The sequence below is a fragment of the Tauraco erythrolophus genome, chromosome 17 (assembly GCF_009769465.1).
Source record: "Tauraco erythrolophus isolate bTauEry1 chromosome 17, bTauEry1.pri, whole genome shotgun sequence".
Taxonomy (NCBI): Eukaryota; Metazoa; Chordata; class Aves; order Musophagiformes; family Musophagidae; genus Tauraco; species Tauraco erythrolophus.
This window is the reverse complement of record NC_141481.1, coordinates 3359018-3373368: the sequence shown is the minus strand read 5'-3', so window position 1 is coordinate 3373368 and position 14351 is coordinate 3359018. Positions and strand designations below refer to the sequence as shown.

Here is a 14351-nt window from a genome sequence, read left to right as displayed (position 1 = left end):
ATTTCCCTGCAGTGGGTTAATGCCACATGATGCCCAGAGCAAGCAATTCCAATTCCACCAAGTAATTCACTTTGGAGATTTTGAATCTTAGATCAAGATTTCTGATTTTTCAGAACTGCTCAGCTTCATACATTTAAAGGATGGGGAGAGTACTCAAATTACAGGATCTGACTACCATCATAACACAAGGCTTAGCATTTTAACAAGGCTTCTTTGACAACAAAAAGAGCATGGGCATAAAGAGAGTAGCATTTTTCTCATCCTAAAAGATTTTTAGAACATAGATTTGATCAGAATAGCTTTTTTAGGGTAGATAGTGAATCCGGTCCTCTGTACATGAGGCCCTCATTTGACAGTATTTTGGATGAGCTTTGTGCCACAAGAATATCCAGACTTTGAACCTGAATTAATTTTCGAACTTTTAACTGTAAAAAGTCTGAAAGGATACAAAAACTTTTTGCTGTTATTAGCAGGCGGCTTCAGTCAGCACTTTTATATCTTCTAATTCTGGACTTAAATTCTGTTAGTTGCATTGCTAGATCCCATTGCCTGCTAGGAAGGAATTATTTCTCCATTTCCAGACCACTGAACTGGTAAGTGCCGGCAGGACAAACCTGCCTCACATACAGTGCTTTCCGTTAACCTGCAATACAAAGCCCAGAGCATGTCATTATGTTCAGAAGCCAGCAGTGGTTTCATAGTGTTTCCGAGAGAAAAATCAAAATAATTTTGAACAGGTACTACAAGGTACTGTAAAAAAGAACACTCACTTTTATTAATACTCTAAAAAAGATTTATAAAGACAACTGAAACACAATTTAGAATTATACATTATAAACTTACATCTTCCACTAACTCAGAACAGCAGTATACCGAACATGATTTTATCAGTCCAGACAGGGTTCTGTAACATTCCGTTGCCTGTGTAATATTTAGCACATTCTCAGATTCAGAGTGAAATGTAGCTGCAGACTATATCCCTACAGGAGCAATTGTCATCCAAAGCTTAGCTAAGGGAAGCCAAGACAAGGGCTCACCATAGATTTGCATGGCTAGAGTGCCACAGGCTGATGGGAACATCCCAGAAGATTTGGCTCACACTACCTCCCATTAAAGAGCTGAAAGAGCAGAATGTAAATGAGATTTTTTTCATGACTCTGGCTGGAGTTTGGCTAGAGTGAGGAACCATGCAGATAGTGAAGAAAAACAACACTTTCTAGTTACAATGGTATCCTCCATAAAGTTTTTCCACCTTGCTCTCTTGTACTGCTTCCTTCATGTACTGGTTCTCTGCTCTCCTTTGAATAACAAACAACAAACTAGACCTTCCTTCCTTCTTGCTTTAATTTGTCCATCCTCCATCTCTGCTGTCAAGATTCTGCAGGCACTGAAACTTCAGCAGAGAAGTATAATTTGCTGGAAAGAACACAAAGATGGTGGTTTTGAACTGTTTAAATTGGGAACTTTTTTAAAACCAAGTAATAGAGTATTTGAGAGGTTAGCTGAGAGATTCTAGTTTGCATAGATCCTTGGGTCAGGATTGTCAGTGCTTTCTAGCAGGAGAGATTTCAAGGAGGTTGTTGAGCTAACTTTGAAGTAGAGACCTCCTTTCTCAATTTGTGGTATATCAAATATTCGTAGCTTTTTCCATCCCCTTTTGTTTTTCTGTCTCCAGACTGTATCTGGAGCCAGAATGCTAGTCCTGACAATAGTCTCTGTAGGATTATAAGTTCTCTCCATGTTCACAGAGCTGAAAGAAAAGAACAGAAAAAAGAAGACAATTGGTTTGCTGTCACAGTCAGCAGGACCAGTATTTGGCCTACATATCACTGAGACCAGCAGCGTAGACACATGATAATGCTTTGAAATATGTTCTTGTCTGCCGTTGCCTACTTATTCATAACTCTGTAAAAGAAGGCCACATAAACCACACACAGTAGTAATTTCACTGTCAGCTATAAAAATCATCGAATCATAGAATGGTTTGGGTTGGAAGGGACCTTAAAGATCACCTAGTTCCAGCCCCCCTGCCATGGGCAGGGACACTGATGTGTACATATCAATGATTACGGTACATTTATGCTGCCATCTACAAGGGAGAAACGAAATCCCAATCCAGGTGCATGAATTTAATGTTCTCATTTGAGACAGAGTAAAAACCTTTGAAGATTGTCTCTTTGAGGATTTTTGTGCAATAAACTCAAGCTGCCTGTATGCATTTGGATTTCTGTGATAACATCAGAAAAATCCTTAATAGTTTCCCAGTTTTAATTCTTTTCTTCTCTTCTTTTTTTTTTTTTTTTCCAATCTTTTTGAAGGATTCTGTAAGAAGAGAGTTATAGAAAATATCTTTCTATCCCTTAAGACAGCATTGGTGATTAGCATCAAGAAAAGAGCTACTTCTAGATTCTCGTGGATAATCTTACAATATCAGACTGTTTTCTAAGACTGATCATTCTTATTTCTGCTCCTGACTCTAATGCTTCAAATCAGTCCAGACAGACAGGTGAAATCTGTAACACAGAGCTTTGGAAGTCCAAAACCATCAAGTCAAATTTGATTGCAGTTACCACCGTCACCATGAAACAATTAGATTTCATCTGTCACAACTTCAGATGTTGCAGGTCCAAGCAGCTTACAGTCTACTTTTTGACGACTCGATGACTGTTACACTATCAATGTCCTGGTGATTCCTGGTCACTTTTAATGGTGATCACAATGTCCAGATGCTCTTTTCATCTTTGAAACTTGATGTTGCTTAACTCTTCACCACTTCAGTAGAAACACAGCTAGGTCTTTGAATAGCATTTTAAATGACCTTTAAAAAATTTGAATGCCATCATTCACCCACTTCAAGTATCACTCAGAAGCTTAAATGTGACTTTTTTTCATTTTGCCACTGTCATGAAAATCAGCCACTGATTCATAAAGCAGCAAGAAGACAGGAAAACCCAGAGGATACCTTCACCTCCTCTTTATATTACCTGTGAAATGATGAAAACAGAATATTAGATGTATGGCCATCAGCTTAATCATCATTAACATCACCAAAACCACATATTTGGTGTGCTCTGAAAACAGACAACAGTGACTGGTAGATGCTGGATGTTTCAAGTTTGACAGACAGGATCCAGACTTTCTGGTGCTACTCCTCCTCAGTGCTAATAAAGAAGAATGTTTCCTCACATACTCAGATACTATACTAATGTGGCAACTGGTGCCACAGGCATGTGCTGCAAACATGAGCGAACAGCAGTGGAGAGAGGTGCAAGGGTTTGTTTAAGCAGAGCTGTGTTAAACACATCTTTTGCTTGGTGTGAAAGCTGACCAGTGTCCAAGAATCACCGACTTTCACAGAGCAGAGCTCTCTACCATTGACTGCCATCGCTCTGTGTCCAGAGGAGACCCGAGGTCATCTGGTAGCTGACCTACGTATTCAGAGGCACTTATCACATGGTCCCCTTGAATGATGGACACAGGAGGTTAGAGAAAGCTTTGCTTTTGTAAGGTTTCCTGGCAGTGTTCATATCCCTAATGTCTTCTTTCCCAAGCAGGTATGGTTATTCAACAAGACAAAGAGTTAGTTGTACTGTGGGCTATTAAGGATCACTACAATTTTTCACTGCTGATGCATAAAGCTCATCTGTGAAGCTGGTATGACACCTAAGTCTTCCACAACCTGTAGCCTCATCAATGCCACATCTATTGCCCAGTCTACATCCAATGATTAGTGCACTGAGAGCAAGAGTCATGCAAAAGCTTGGCTCACTGCCTGGTTTAGGGAGCCACTGGCAAGCACAGCTGTTGCCAGGAATTTCAAACCACAGTTCAAGCAGCTGGCAATCACTCTGCAATGTGTTTTTGCCATCTGAAAGAAAGCTGGAGGGCATCTGGTGTCTGGCTTGACTCTGGGATCGTTTCGCTGATGCATCCTGCGTAATGTTGTTTTAAGAGCAAGAGGAAGCACATGGCAGAAAACTGGGAGCAGAAATCCTACACAAAACCCTAACTTCTCGGTGCCTGCTGCAGCTCCTTCAGTTCAGGAGTGTCAAAGCAGTCAGATTCTGGTGATCATCAGCAATCTTAGCAAATTGCTAACAATGCAATTATTTCAAGGATCCTTGAAACTGCAGGCAGAATCAATGAAGTAAAAGTGGCTACACCACACAAAACACTGAAAACAAGGAATGTAGGAACCAATGGTTTGCTCTGAGTACAGTATAGGCACAGCTTCATAGTGAGACAAGCAGCTGTTGAGGATTTGTATTAAACGAAGGAAAAGTGAAAGGACTTACTAAAAATCAACACAAAACAAACTCTAAAGAGTACAGAACTTATCTATGAAACATGGGAAGTACACAGAGCTATTGAGTTTTCCACAACAGAAAAGAGAAGGCAAGCAGGCCAGCTGCCAGCCGCTGAGCTGGGCTGAACCAGGGGCGTGAGAAGAAGTTCCATTCTTGCTGATGCAGCTCTTGCAGTCTGCGAGTGCTGGTGCCAGGGAGATGGGGGATGCAAGGTGAGCAGGGGCAAAGGGCCTGATGTGACGTTCATCTGTGCTACTCTAGGGCAGCAGCTCTTTACCTAGTCGTGCATGCATTGATAGCGTTACTGTGCCTGCTGCCAGTGTGACCAGAATCAACAGCTGCCACAGAAAAAACGTCGTTTCAGGGAGCCAGGGTTTGCGTTACCTTTATGGAGTCACGTGAATCTACACACTGATCCTGGAGTCCAGCTGCTGAAGGTGTTCTAGAACTCCATAGGGAATGGTGGGATTCCACATCCTGTAAAGGCAAATTCAGAAAGGAAAGAGATTTTTAAGAAGCATAATTTGCTTCTCAGTGTTTTTGGCATGTTTGATGTGTGTGAGTTCTGGTTGTTTTTGTTTTTTTTTGTTGTTTTTTTTGTTTGTTTGTTTGTTTTGGTTTTTTTTTTTTTCAAGTTGCCTTTCCCTTTTGAGTACCATTCTATAAAAATATTTAAGCTATGGAACAAATGAAAGTGCATTTTGATTTATAAGAAAGCAGTTCACTCCCCAAAAATCTGACTGACTATGGTTATAGGACACACTACAGTCCTGTCTCCATAACTGTTCTTTAGCTTTCCATTGAACTCCCTTCCTCTGAAAGTGTACTGGCAGCTTCAGTCTATTTAACCTGTAATGATGGCTGCTTGTTGTTTAACCTGCAAGTGCAAGTCCTGCAGCACAGAGTAGGTCAGGTACTCTGGGAGGGGAGACGATTAACAAAGGGAGGCTCAATGTAAACTGTGCTTAAAGCAGGACAAGCTTACTTGCCTGGGACGATTGGGAATTAATGCAGCTAAACCCAGAGATGACATTTTTAACATTTCTGTGACTGCGTTTGTGCCTCGGTGATGTCTTTTTTTGTGCCTCTTATAAATCTGACAAATACAGAACACAGCTTTAGCATGAGTCCTAACCCAATTTACAGAACGAAGATAACAGCAAACAGTCTATTAAGAGACTTACACTAAGTTCTTTATATGGGGACATTTTCGTAGGCTGTCAGTCAGCTGCTGGGCTCCAACGCTAGTTATTTTGTTATACTGAACACTGAGGAAACAAAAAACTTTGTTAGTCCAGATCACATCATGTAGCAGTGTAATCAAACATTTAATTCAAAATCAAAAATACTATATAGGCTTATCTGCAGATGGGGAAGAAACAAAAAAATATATATAAAATATCCTTGATTCAGAAAACCTGTAATTAAATACTCAGAAGGTCAAATGGGAACTTCATTGGGTCAGTTCATCTGAGGGATTCCTTATTATATATACCTGAAACTGTTTTGTTTTTTTTTTGGTTTTATGGCAAACTGCTCCTTAATCTTTTTTAACAACTAACTATCCAGACTTTGCGCATAAGCATATTTTCCCTGTGAAATATCCCTGAGATTTTCTTCCTTAATTTGTCTCCTCTAGTCCCAGCACAAAGATTTGAATTTTCAGTATCCAAGCAAGTAAGCTTTCTTGAGCCATCTCAAAAGATTTCATACTCACTCTAGCACTCTTAAAGATGCCATCACAGGAAGAACTTTCGCAAGATTTTCTGCTCCAACATCACAAATGCTGTTGTTGTATAAGCTGCAGAAAACCAAACTGGTATAGTCACATTAAATAATGGATAATGTAAACAGATCATACATTAGACCAAGGAATTTCAGATATGGTTGGTACATCTTAACTTCCAATTTATCCTTATCTATTTGCAGTTAACATTTAAAACACAGTCTCATATTTTCCGTATGAAGTAGGGCAAATGGCCACATCTCTTCTTCAGCTAGCACAGCTACAGCAAAAAAAGTCTAGATTTTTAATGAATAATGAGAACATTTCAGTCTGCATTAGATAAAATTAAAAATCTGCAAGAAAATGAAGCTCAAAGATTTGGGGCACAGCATTCAAAAGGTTTCAGTGTAAGCAAGTTATTCCAGAATTGCACACTACAGTTTCTTGCATTCCCTGCTGAAACACTTCATTCAGGCCTATGCCAGACATTTTCATGAAGTGGGATGGACCATTGGTCCCGCATGAGCAAACACACACCACCTGGTTTAGAGCTTAGCACTGCGCTTAGGAAGGTCTGCATAAGCTTACAGTAGATCATGGCCCTGGGTACACATTTGTATAGGACATTATTCATAAGCGGGAACTATGGATTGGGGTTAAAAATCAGTACAGTTCTCATTATATTAATGAGATATCCTTCTGTATGTCTACACTGGGTCATACATGTCTCTGCTCTCTGAAGGCTTTATGCAAGAAGGAAGTCAAAAGCTTGGCTGCTGCACAGTGTACATATTTGATCCATGTTCAGTAATTTCTGACGGAGATAGCAAGGTATGTTGTACAAAACAACTGAACAGGATACAACTACTTACCTTAGTGTCTTTAATGAAGACAAGGAAGGAAGAGCTGTAGCTAGTTTCTCCGCACCCACATCTGTTATCTTATTCTGTGATAAGCTACAGTAAAGTGAGATGGCTTTGTTAGTTGAGCACATTTGTTCTAATTTATTACTGTGTGGGGAAAATTCATTTTTGATGTCTTATTTATATCATTTGGACAGTCTGTTTAGAACAGATGAAGGGAAAAAGACAAATTACTGCCCTTGAAGGAAAATGATGAATTGCCATAGGATTAGTTTATTTCCCTAATGAATATACAGATTAAGTATGTCCATAGATTCATTGGTCTTCCATGTCCACAGGTTAGTTGTGCCCATAATTGTTAACACACAGTCCCTTAAAGCTCTAGGTTTAATCTAAAAATTTCCCAGAACTGTTAACCTTGCACTTACTTTAATGTTTCCAGTGATGTCAGGGTTGGAAAGACTTCAGACAGACTCTTTGCTCCTTCATCTCCTATGCCGTTTTCACTCAGAGCATCAAGGCTGGATGACAACAAAGAAAGAATTAGCTTCCCTTTAAATCTAAAGTTTTGCAGTTCATTCACCTCAGAGACCACTCTAAATATCCTGAGAAGCTCCTTCTCTGCAGTAGCCTCAATCAGCAAGAAGCATCACACAAATTACAGCTTCTCTGATAAGCAGCTTTCTGCTTCCCAAATTTACAGCGTAAGATTTTTTTTTTTTAATAGCTGAATGGCTTGACCCATTTCCTTTGATATGCAAATGGTAGCACTTAATGCCTTGCTTCCACTATATACTGAAGATTATTAAAATGGTTATGAAATAGCTGTGTTCCGGCTATGCTGAAATGAGATTTCCTGTGCACACAGAAATACAGAACTGACAAAATGCAGCAGATGCTGTAAATCCCTGCCTAAACAGTTCCTTCTCCAGATAGGGAGTATTAGAAATGAAGTTTTCCCTCATTGAAGTATCCAGCTGGAAGAAGTTTTAGATAGTCACAATTTTAGATAGCGGATCCCCTTCTAATCTGACACACAACGTTGAGATACATCAGACTCATTCCAATTTTATAGCTTTATTGTTTTCCCAAAATATCAGGAAAAGGCCGGATACAATGTAGACAAATGGCCAATGGGCTGAGCCAGTAAGGCCAAAAGCCCTCTCAAACTGCAGTAATCTTCCCACAGAGATGACGCTGAATATGGACTGTTGTTGCTACAATTGTTTCTAGTGTAAAGAAGCTTAATGTTCTGGTTTGTCATGGATACAGGAGAATAAACAGTAACTGGAGTTCTTAAAACTCTATTTATTTTTAATACTGCTCCTGGTAAAGGAAGAGACAAAGACTGTGTGAAAATACATGGGCAGAACAAAACCAGATACCGGCTGAGTATGGCTTTTAAAGTATTTTTTATTTGAATCACATTCACAAAGCTCAATCTCTTACAAGTTCTACCAGAAGGTCAGTATGTTTGTTGACACTGGAAGGTGCACAGCAATGGCACAAATACTGAAGTTAACCCTGAAATTTAACACTGCTTCTGGTTCAGGAGGGAGCCTGTTCTTTCCTGGAGCTCGGGCATGTTACGGAGCTCGAATGAAGAAATAAGTGATCTGCAGGCAGTGTTGGTCAGTGCTAGGAAGGGGGACCACCCGGTGGGGCTCTGTACTAAACCTCTCCCACAAGCTTTTAACCACTGAGGAACACACAGGGGAGTGACCAAAGGGATACTGAACGAACCACTACCAAGTGTCTTCAGGCAGATGAAGAGCGCTAGCTTTTAGTCTGTGGTTATATTCTCTGAATGTTTTTGTTGTACAGCTTGTTCATCAAAGCAAGTAGTGTTGTTGGCAAATAGAATGTTTCTTGGGTACATGAGCTCCCCCATCATCAAGGCTGCTGAGAAACAACATTAGCAAAGTTAATCTTTAGCATTACTCACTCTAAATGCTGAAGTGATGGAAACGCTGCAAGAATTTCCACCAGTTTTCGGAATCCCTGAAGGCCACATGCTGGACCCAGCCTGGAAGAAAATATAGACACGCAGCAGTTTTTTCACATGCACAGAAACAGCAGAAGTTACAAATTTTCAAGTTCTTCCCCTGCAGCCCCAAACATAAGCTAGTTTACACTCCTCAGAAGCAGCCATTCCCTACAATCTGCAGCAAGGATTTCTGCTTTGAAGCCTCCGGATGAAAACCCCACAAGGCTAAGGTCAGGCAGAGCAGAGCTGCTTGCACAGAAGCAGCAGTACATACCTTTGCTGCTTTTTTGTTACTCTTCGCAAGACTCATCTCACTTGTTTTAGATTCCTATATTTTTGTTCTTTTTCTATTTTTTTCAGATTTTTAATTTTAACTACTATAATCTTGGTAACAGAGATGAAAAAAAAATATTATCTTCTCCCCCACTACCCAACTATTGGCAATTCAGACTAACTTAAGGTCAACACTTTACTGCAGCTTAAAGCATAATTGAAGCATAAATATTCCAGCTCTAAGCATTTGTCCCTCAGATGATAATTTCTTATTTGGAGTTTCTTTGGTATCAGAACAAGTGCAGCCTAGTTAAAAGGATCAGAATTTTAACCATAAATTCAAAGTAAAGGGAAAGTAGGTGAGGAAACGAGAAGAGAAAGCAGCGTAAAATCAGAAGCGAGGCCAAGCACAGCAGTTCTAGACTGGGTCAGATGTGAAGAGCAGGAAAACACATGAAGACCTGATGACAGTTCTCCATTGCACTGGTACAGCTTCTGCCCAAACTAATTCACATGCTATGTGTGATAGCCTTGGAGGCTGCTTACAGTTTGTGAGGAAAAAATAATCATTATTACACTTCATTATAAAAGCCAGTGTTTCCAGGTCAATCTTCCTTCTTCCAGGAAAACGGTGCTAATGTTTTATTTGGGAGGCACTCTCTAACTTTATTGTCTCATGGCCTAAGCTCTGATAGGGCAGAAAATTACATCAGAAGACTCAGAAAAGTTGAGCATTTTAGGGGAAAAAATATTTCCAAGGTAGTTGGATCACAATCAAGATATTTTATATCGTGTGGCACAAGATCTATATCTGGTGATAAGAAGCTAACTTGTAGAAAAACCAAATAAAATTGGTAGAACCATCTTGATCTGTATCACTGCAGGAGCCAGAAATTATGTTTTTGGAGTCTTGGCCATAACTTAAAAAGTCCAGTTGAGAAAAGCAAAATAGAAATAAACAGGGTTTACTTAATACTTTACCATAAACTAACAATACAGCAGTTCAATGACTGTTGCCAATATTCATGACTCTTCTCAGTCTTAAATGTAATCTTGTATCGATCAACAAAGTACATCACTTACGCAAATTCTAGCTTTCTGAGGTTTTTGATGGCAGAAATTTCATAGCTGCTGCAACCAGATGCATCTTGCACACTAAATAAATCACAGTAGAACCCAACTATGAGAAATACTTTAACAATCAAACCAATGCTTTAAAAATAATTTCTTAGCAAACTTTTACAGAAAATGAACCACTGCTGCATTAACTGAGGAACCAGGAAGCCTAAGAATAACTTCTACTCCAACTTTTCTTAATTTGATTAATTTCAATTTGATAATTGCTTTTCATAGCACAGTTATTTGCCTTTTTCCAATAAAACTTAAAAATACATTCTTCTAAATCAAGTATTATCTGTCAAACACAACATTTATTTTGTGTATATTTTAAACAAGATACTATGCCTGTGTTAAAATGGAAGTCACTTTTTTATTTAAAAAAAACCCACAACCAAAATACTTTATGCATGCTCTTAATTGCAGCCAGCCCCCTAGCCATATCATGAGCAGGACCGAAACACAGGGTTTATAGATAAACTTTTACCTCCTGAGCTAAAGGGCTCACTCAGGTCATTTGTGACTAGTGCAAAACAAGCCTTCATTCATGGCCCAGGTGCTACTGGGGGGGAAATCAGTCAGCTCAAGTTACGTAACTGAAAGCAATCAGAAGATAGCATACTCAGAGATAAAAAGAAATTTGAAGAAAAAAAATGACAGCTGGCTTTTTTAGGGGCAGTTTTGATAAAACTTCTACATGGTGCTGTCATTGCTCCTCCCTGCTGTGACAACCACCACACATCAGGGCAGGTGAACGCTCTGAGACAATACAAGAGCTTGCATTGCCTTAGTTACTTCTCCTTTGGACAAGCAGAAGACTCCGTTCTCCAGCACTGTCAGTGAACACCCATTTCTTAATTCGCTAGTGTATTAAGAGGACTTTTGGTCATAAATGAGCCTACCAATTGATCATCTTCTGCATCTCTACAAGGTCTGAAAGGTCACTGACGTCCCTCATTGTCTTTGCCTTAAAGGGATCAAGAACAAATTTCTCTGTTGATGCTCTCAGCAGTTCGTAGTCTTTTGTTCGTTCTAAAGATTTCCAGAGCCTGACTGTATCACTGAGGGAGGCCCTGTGAAGTGAGAAAAGGTGTGAAATCAACAGACATGACTGCTGTTGTTGCACGAAAGCGTCATCTACATACAATCCTATGAATGACACTATTATCTACAAAAAATGACCAACCTGAACGATGCCACATTGTTTAGGCCAACCAAGTCCTTTAGCCCTTGCATGTCAATGCTGCTGTTTCGTAAATCCAAGGAAAACTCTTTTCTTGACCTTTTTAAAACAAAGTGCAGTACATGGACATCAGGTGGTGTAAGAACTACGCCCAGAAAAGAGAGGTCTGGCTTGAGCCTTAAGGCCACATGCTGCAAAAGATAACTGCTTTGTGTTTCATAAACACAATGTAAAAGCTCGAGTAACCTCTCCGAACAGAGCTCGTTTATCTGCAGCCTTCTAATATACTTCAGGAGTGTTTTTTGCTTCTTGGTTGATTGTTTTACATCCTTATTTGAAAGGGAGCAGAAGCACGGGTCATCCTGGAGGAACAATAATCCAGCCAAAAATCGAGGCACTAAATCTAACCAGTTATAAGGTTTCTTCTTCTTGGATGGAAAAGACAGGTACTTTGTTAGACTTTTATCCTTGATCTCTTCTGCTAACATAAGGTGAAGTGCACCCAAGAAATTCTGAATGACAAAATCAGAGAACGTGCTCCCAAATTCCTCTCCTCCAGTATCTGAATGTTTGGGGAATGCAAATGGCAGGAAAAATCCGTATTTCAGTGCAAACTCTTTAACTTCCTTAGAAGGAAGATAACTTTTCATGGCACTTTGGTGCTTTTCTCCAAGATACCAGGCAATACGGGCTAGTGTAGCAAGTCTCTCTTGATTGTGCATGGCTGTAACATCTGTTTGCATAGGTATTATCTTTTGCTGAACAAATTTCAGGAAGACTGTAGTAAGAGTTGAAGGAAGATTTTTGTCTCCCATTTCCAGTAGTCTCTCACAGAGAAAACAAACAAATCTACACATAACAGGGCTGTAACAATGACTGAACAAGTACTCACGCTCTTTGATTAATTCCAGTGCATTATCACAGTAGGGTAATCCTTCAAAGTATTTGGTTATATACAATTCTCTCTGCTGAGGGGAAAACCCTACTATTTCAATGGTCTTATCCACTTTGGACACATACTGATACACCTTGTCTTTTGGTCTTGCTGTAAATAATAATGTACAACCATTGAGTATCTTTTTTTGGATAAGTCCTGAAAGCAGCTCCTTCATACTGCACAAGTCTTTTTCAGGCTGGCTGGCCGAGCAACGAGGAAAATTCTCATGATCATGCAACCCTTCAAAACCATCAAAAACCAAAAGGACTTTAGCAGGATTTTGCAATATATACTCAAAGATCTCTTTGCTCCCCTCTCGAGGTTTTACAAAAAATTCAAGCAGCAAATCCTTCAGGCTGTATCGCTTCTCAGGCAAACTTATTTGTTTGCAGTCAAACCAAAACACAAATTCAAATTGAGAAAACTCTCCGTTGGACCAGTCCTGGCAGATCTTCTGAACAAGAATGCTTTTGCCCATTCCTGCTTTTCCCAGCACCACAATCACTTTAGTCTCTAAGTCTTTACCTCCTGGGATTTGAAATATTTGGCTTCTTTTAAGGGCTGTCTTTTCCTTCCCTTGCAGACTGCAAGTTACCCGTTCCTTTTCCATTGCTTTTACACTGTTTTTCGCAGTCTTGGTTTCAGTTTGGCTTTGAACAAGTGTCCCATCAATAAACAGGTGATCAAGAGTTACTTCATGCTCCATGGCCACAGATTTGCACACATCTCGGAAATAGTCCATAAGTGATGTACAGAAAGCTTCCACTGGCTCTAGAGGAATAAAAAGCACATACAAACTGAAGAAACCAGTCCACAAATTACAGCATTGCTTCAGGGTGGTTTAAGTACATAATTGTAATTATGATCAAAATACTTCAGTTCCCATAAAGCATGTAGGTCTGGATTTATCCCATGCAACTGCAGGGACTGCAATTAGGAGTGCAGGCACAATAGACAATTTTAGACCTATGAACCGAATAATTTCGGAGGTATCTACACATGATAAAACCAGCTAAGTACAATGACCTCCTAAGTAGGTATGACAGCTAGGTACCTAAAGGTAGACAGATCTTAACATCTTAAAAACAGGAATTGTGCTCAGACAGAACAGCTTCACAAATTGTTGAATGACAATTCCTACAAGAAGCTTTTCTGTAGGGAAAGAAACTGAAAAATTAGCCAAAAAATACTGGAAGTTTTAAGTTCAAGAGATCTAAACTCACTTGGTCTTTTGAAAGGTTCTTCAGAAGGAATTATGGGAACTTGGACTTCTTTGAACATTTCTAAACCTGGAGAAACAAAACAATATATTTGAAGACACCTAGATAGTCATCAATTCCACTTTACTAATTTTAACAATAAGACTAAATTTTCAAGTTCAATGCAACATAAATTACGTATCATCCAGAGAAAGAGATATTTTGTTTATTTTACAAGGGAAAAGGAAAAAAATCCTCATACAAGTACAAATCAGCTGACATGAACTGTTGAAGGCAGTACGACAGCTTTTCCAACAGTTGTATGAAGCAAAAGACCTATCATAACCAGGTGACATCCACTGTTCTTTTCAATGTCAGTGTTCTGCAGAAATTCACGTTCACACATAAGACTTCTTTATGTCATCAAAAGCAATAGCTTCCTTTTGTTATTCTACACCTTGTGACTAAGCATTAAGGATGAAAGTCACAGAGAAGTGACTAGTGGTAACAGAATTTACCCACTACTCTTCCTGATGAAGTACTGTCACTGCCCAATTTTCTTTCTTTTTGCCTATTTGTTTTCAAACTGCTGCAGACCTTTGCCCTTGGTCAGGTGAGCAGTGTCTGCCATACACAAAGAATTTTTCAGAGAAAGCAAGTTTTCTACAGATTATTAATAACAAAGTACCAGTTTTGATAAGGCTTTTGGTAGGAAAAGCCTTGCAGACACAGGACAGAGCTTAAATTGATAGAGACTGTA

At 39.4% G+C, this 14351-nt stretch overlaps 1 protein-coding gene across 5 annotated transcripts in view; it reads right to left on the bottom strand.

Annotated features, from left to right (window-relative positions):
* Positions 1-769: 769 nt before the first annotated feature.
* Positions 770-14351, bottom strand: part of CIITA (class II major histocompatibility complex transactivator) — a 30110-nt gene continuing 16528 nt past the window's right edge. For 4 of the 5 annotated variants that reach the window (XM_086622171.1, XM_086622174.1, XM_086622172.1 and 1 more), the window contains exons 10-20: positions 13616-13681; positions 11459-13163; positions 11175-11345; positions 10240-10311; positions 8842-8922; positions 7325-7417; positions 6906-6989; positions 6025-6123; positions 5492-5575; positions 4692-4784; positions 770-2984 (exon numbers count right to left, since the gene is read on the bottom strand). In XM_086622171.1, coding sequence (XP_086478297.1) covers positions 4712-4784; positions 5492-5575; positions 6025-6123; positions 6906-6989; positions 7325-7417; positions 8842-8922; positions 10240-10311; positions 11175-11345; positions 11459-13163; positions 13616-13681 — 2528 coding nt within the window. In that variant the 3' untranslated portion in view covers positions 770-2984; positions 4692-4711. The remainder of the gene's footprint in view (positions 2985-4691; positions 4785-5491; positions 5576-6024; positions 6124-6905; positions 6990-7324; positions 7418-8841; positions 8923-10239; positions 10312-11174; positions 11346-11458; positions 13164-13615; positions 13682-14351) is intronic. The other variant, XM_086622176.1, reaches the window with a different exon arrangement.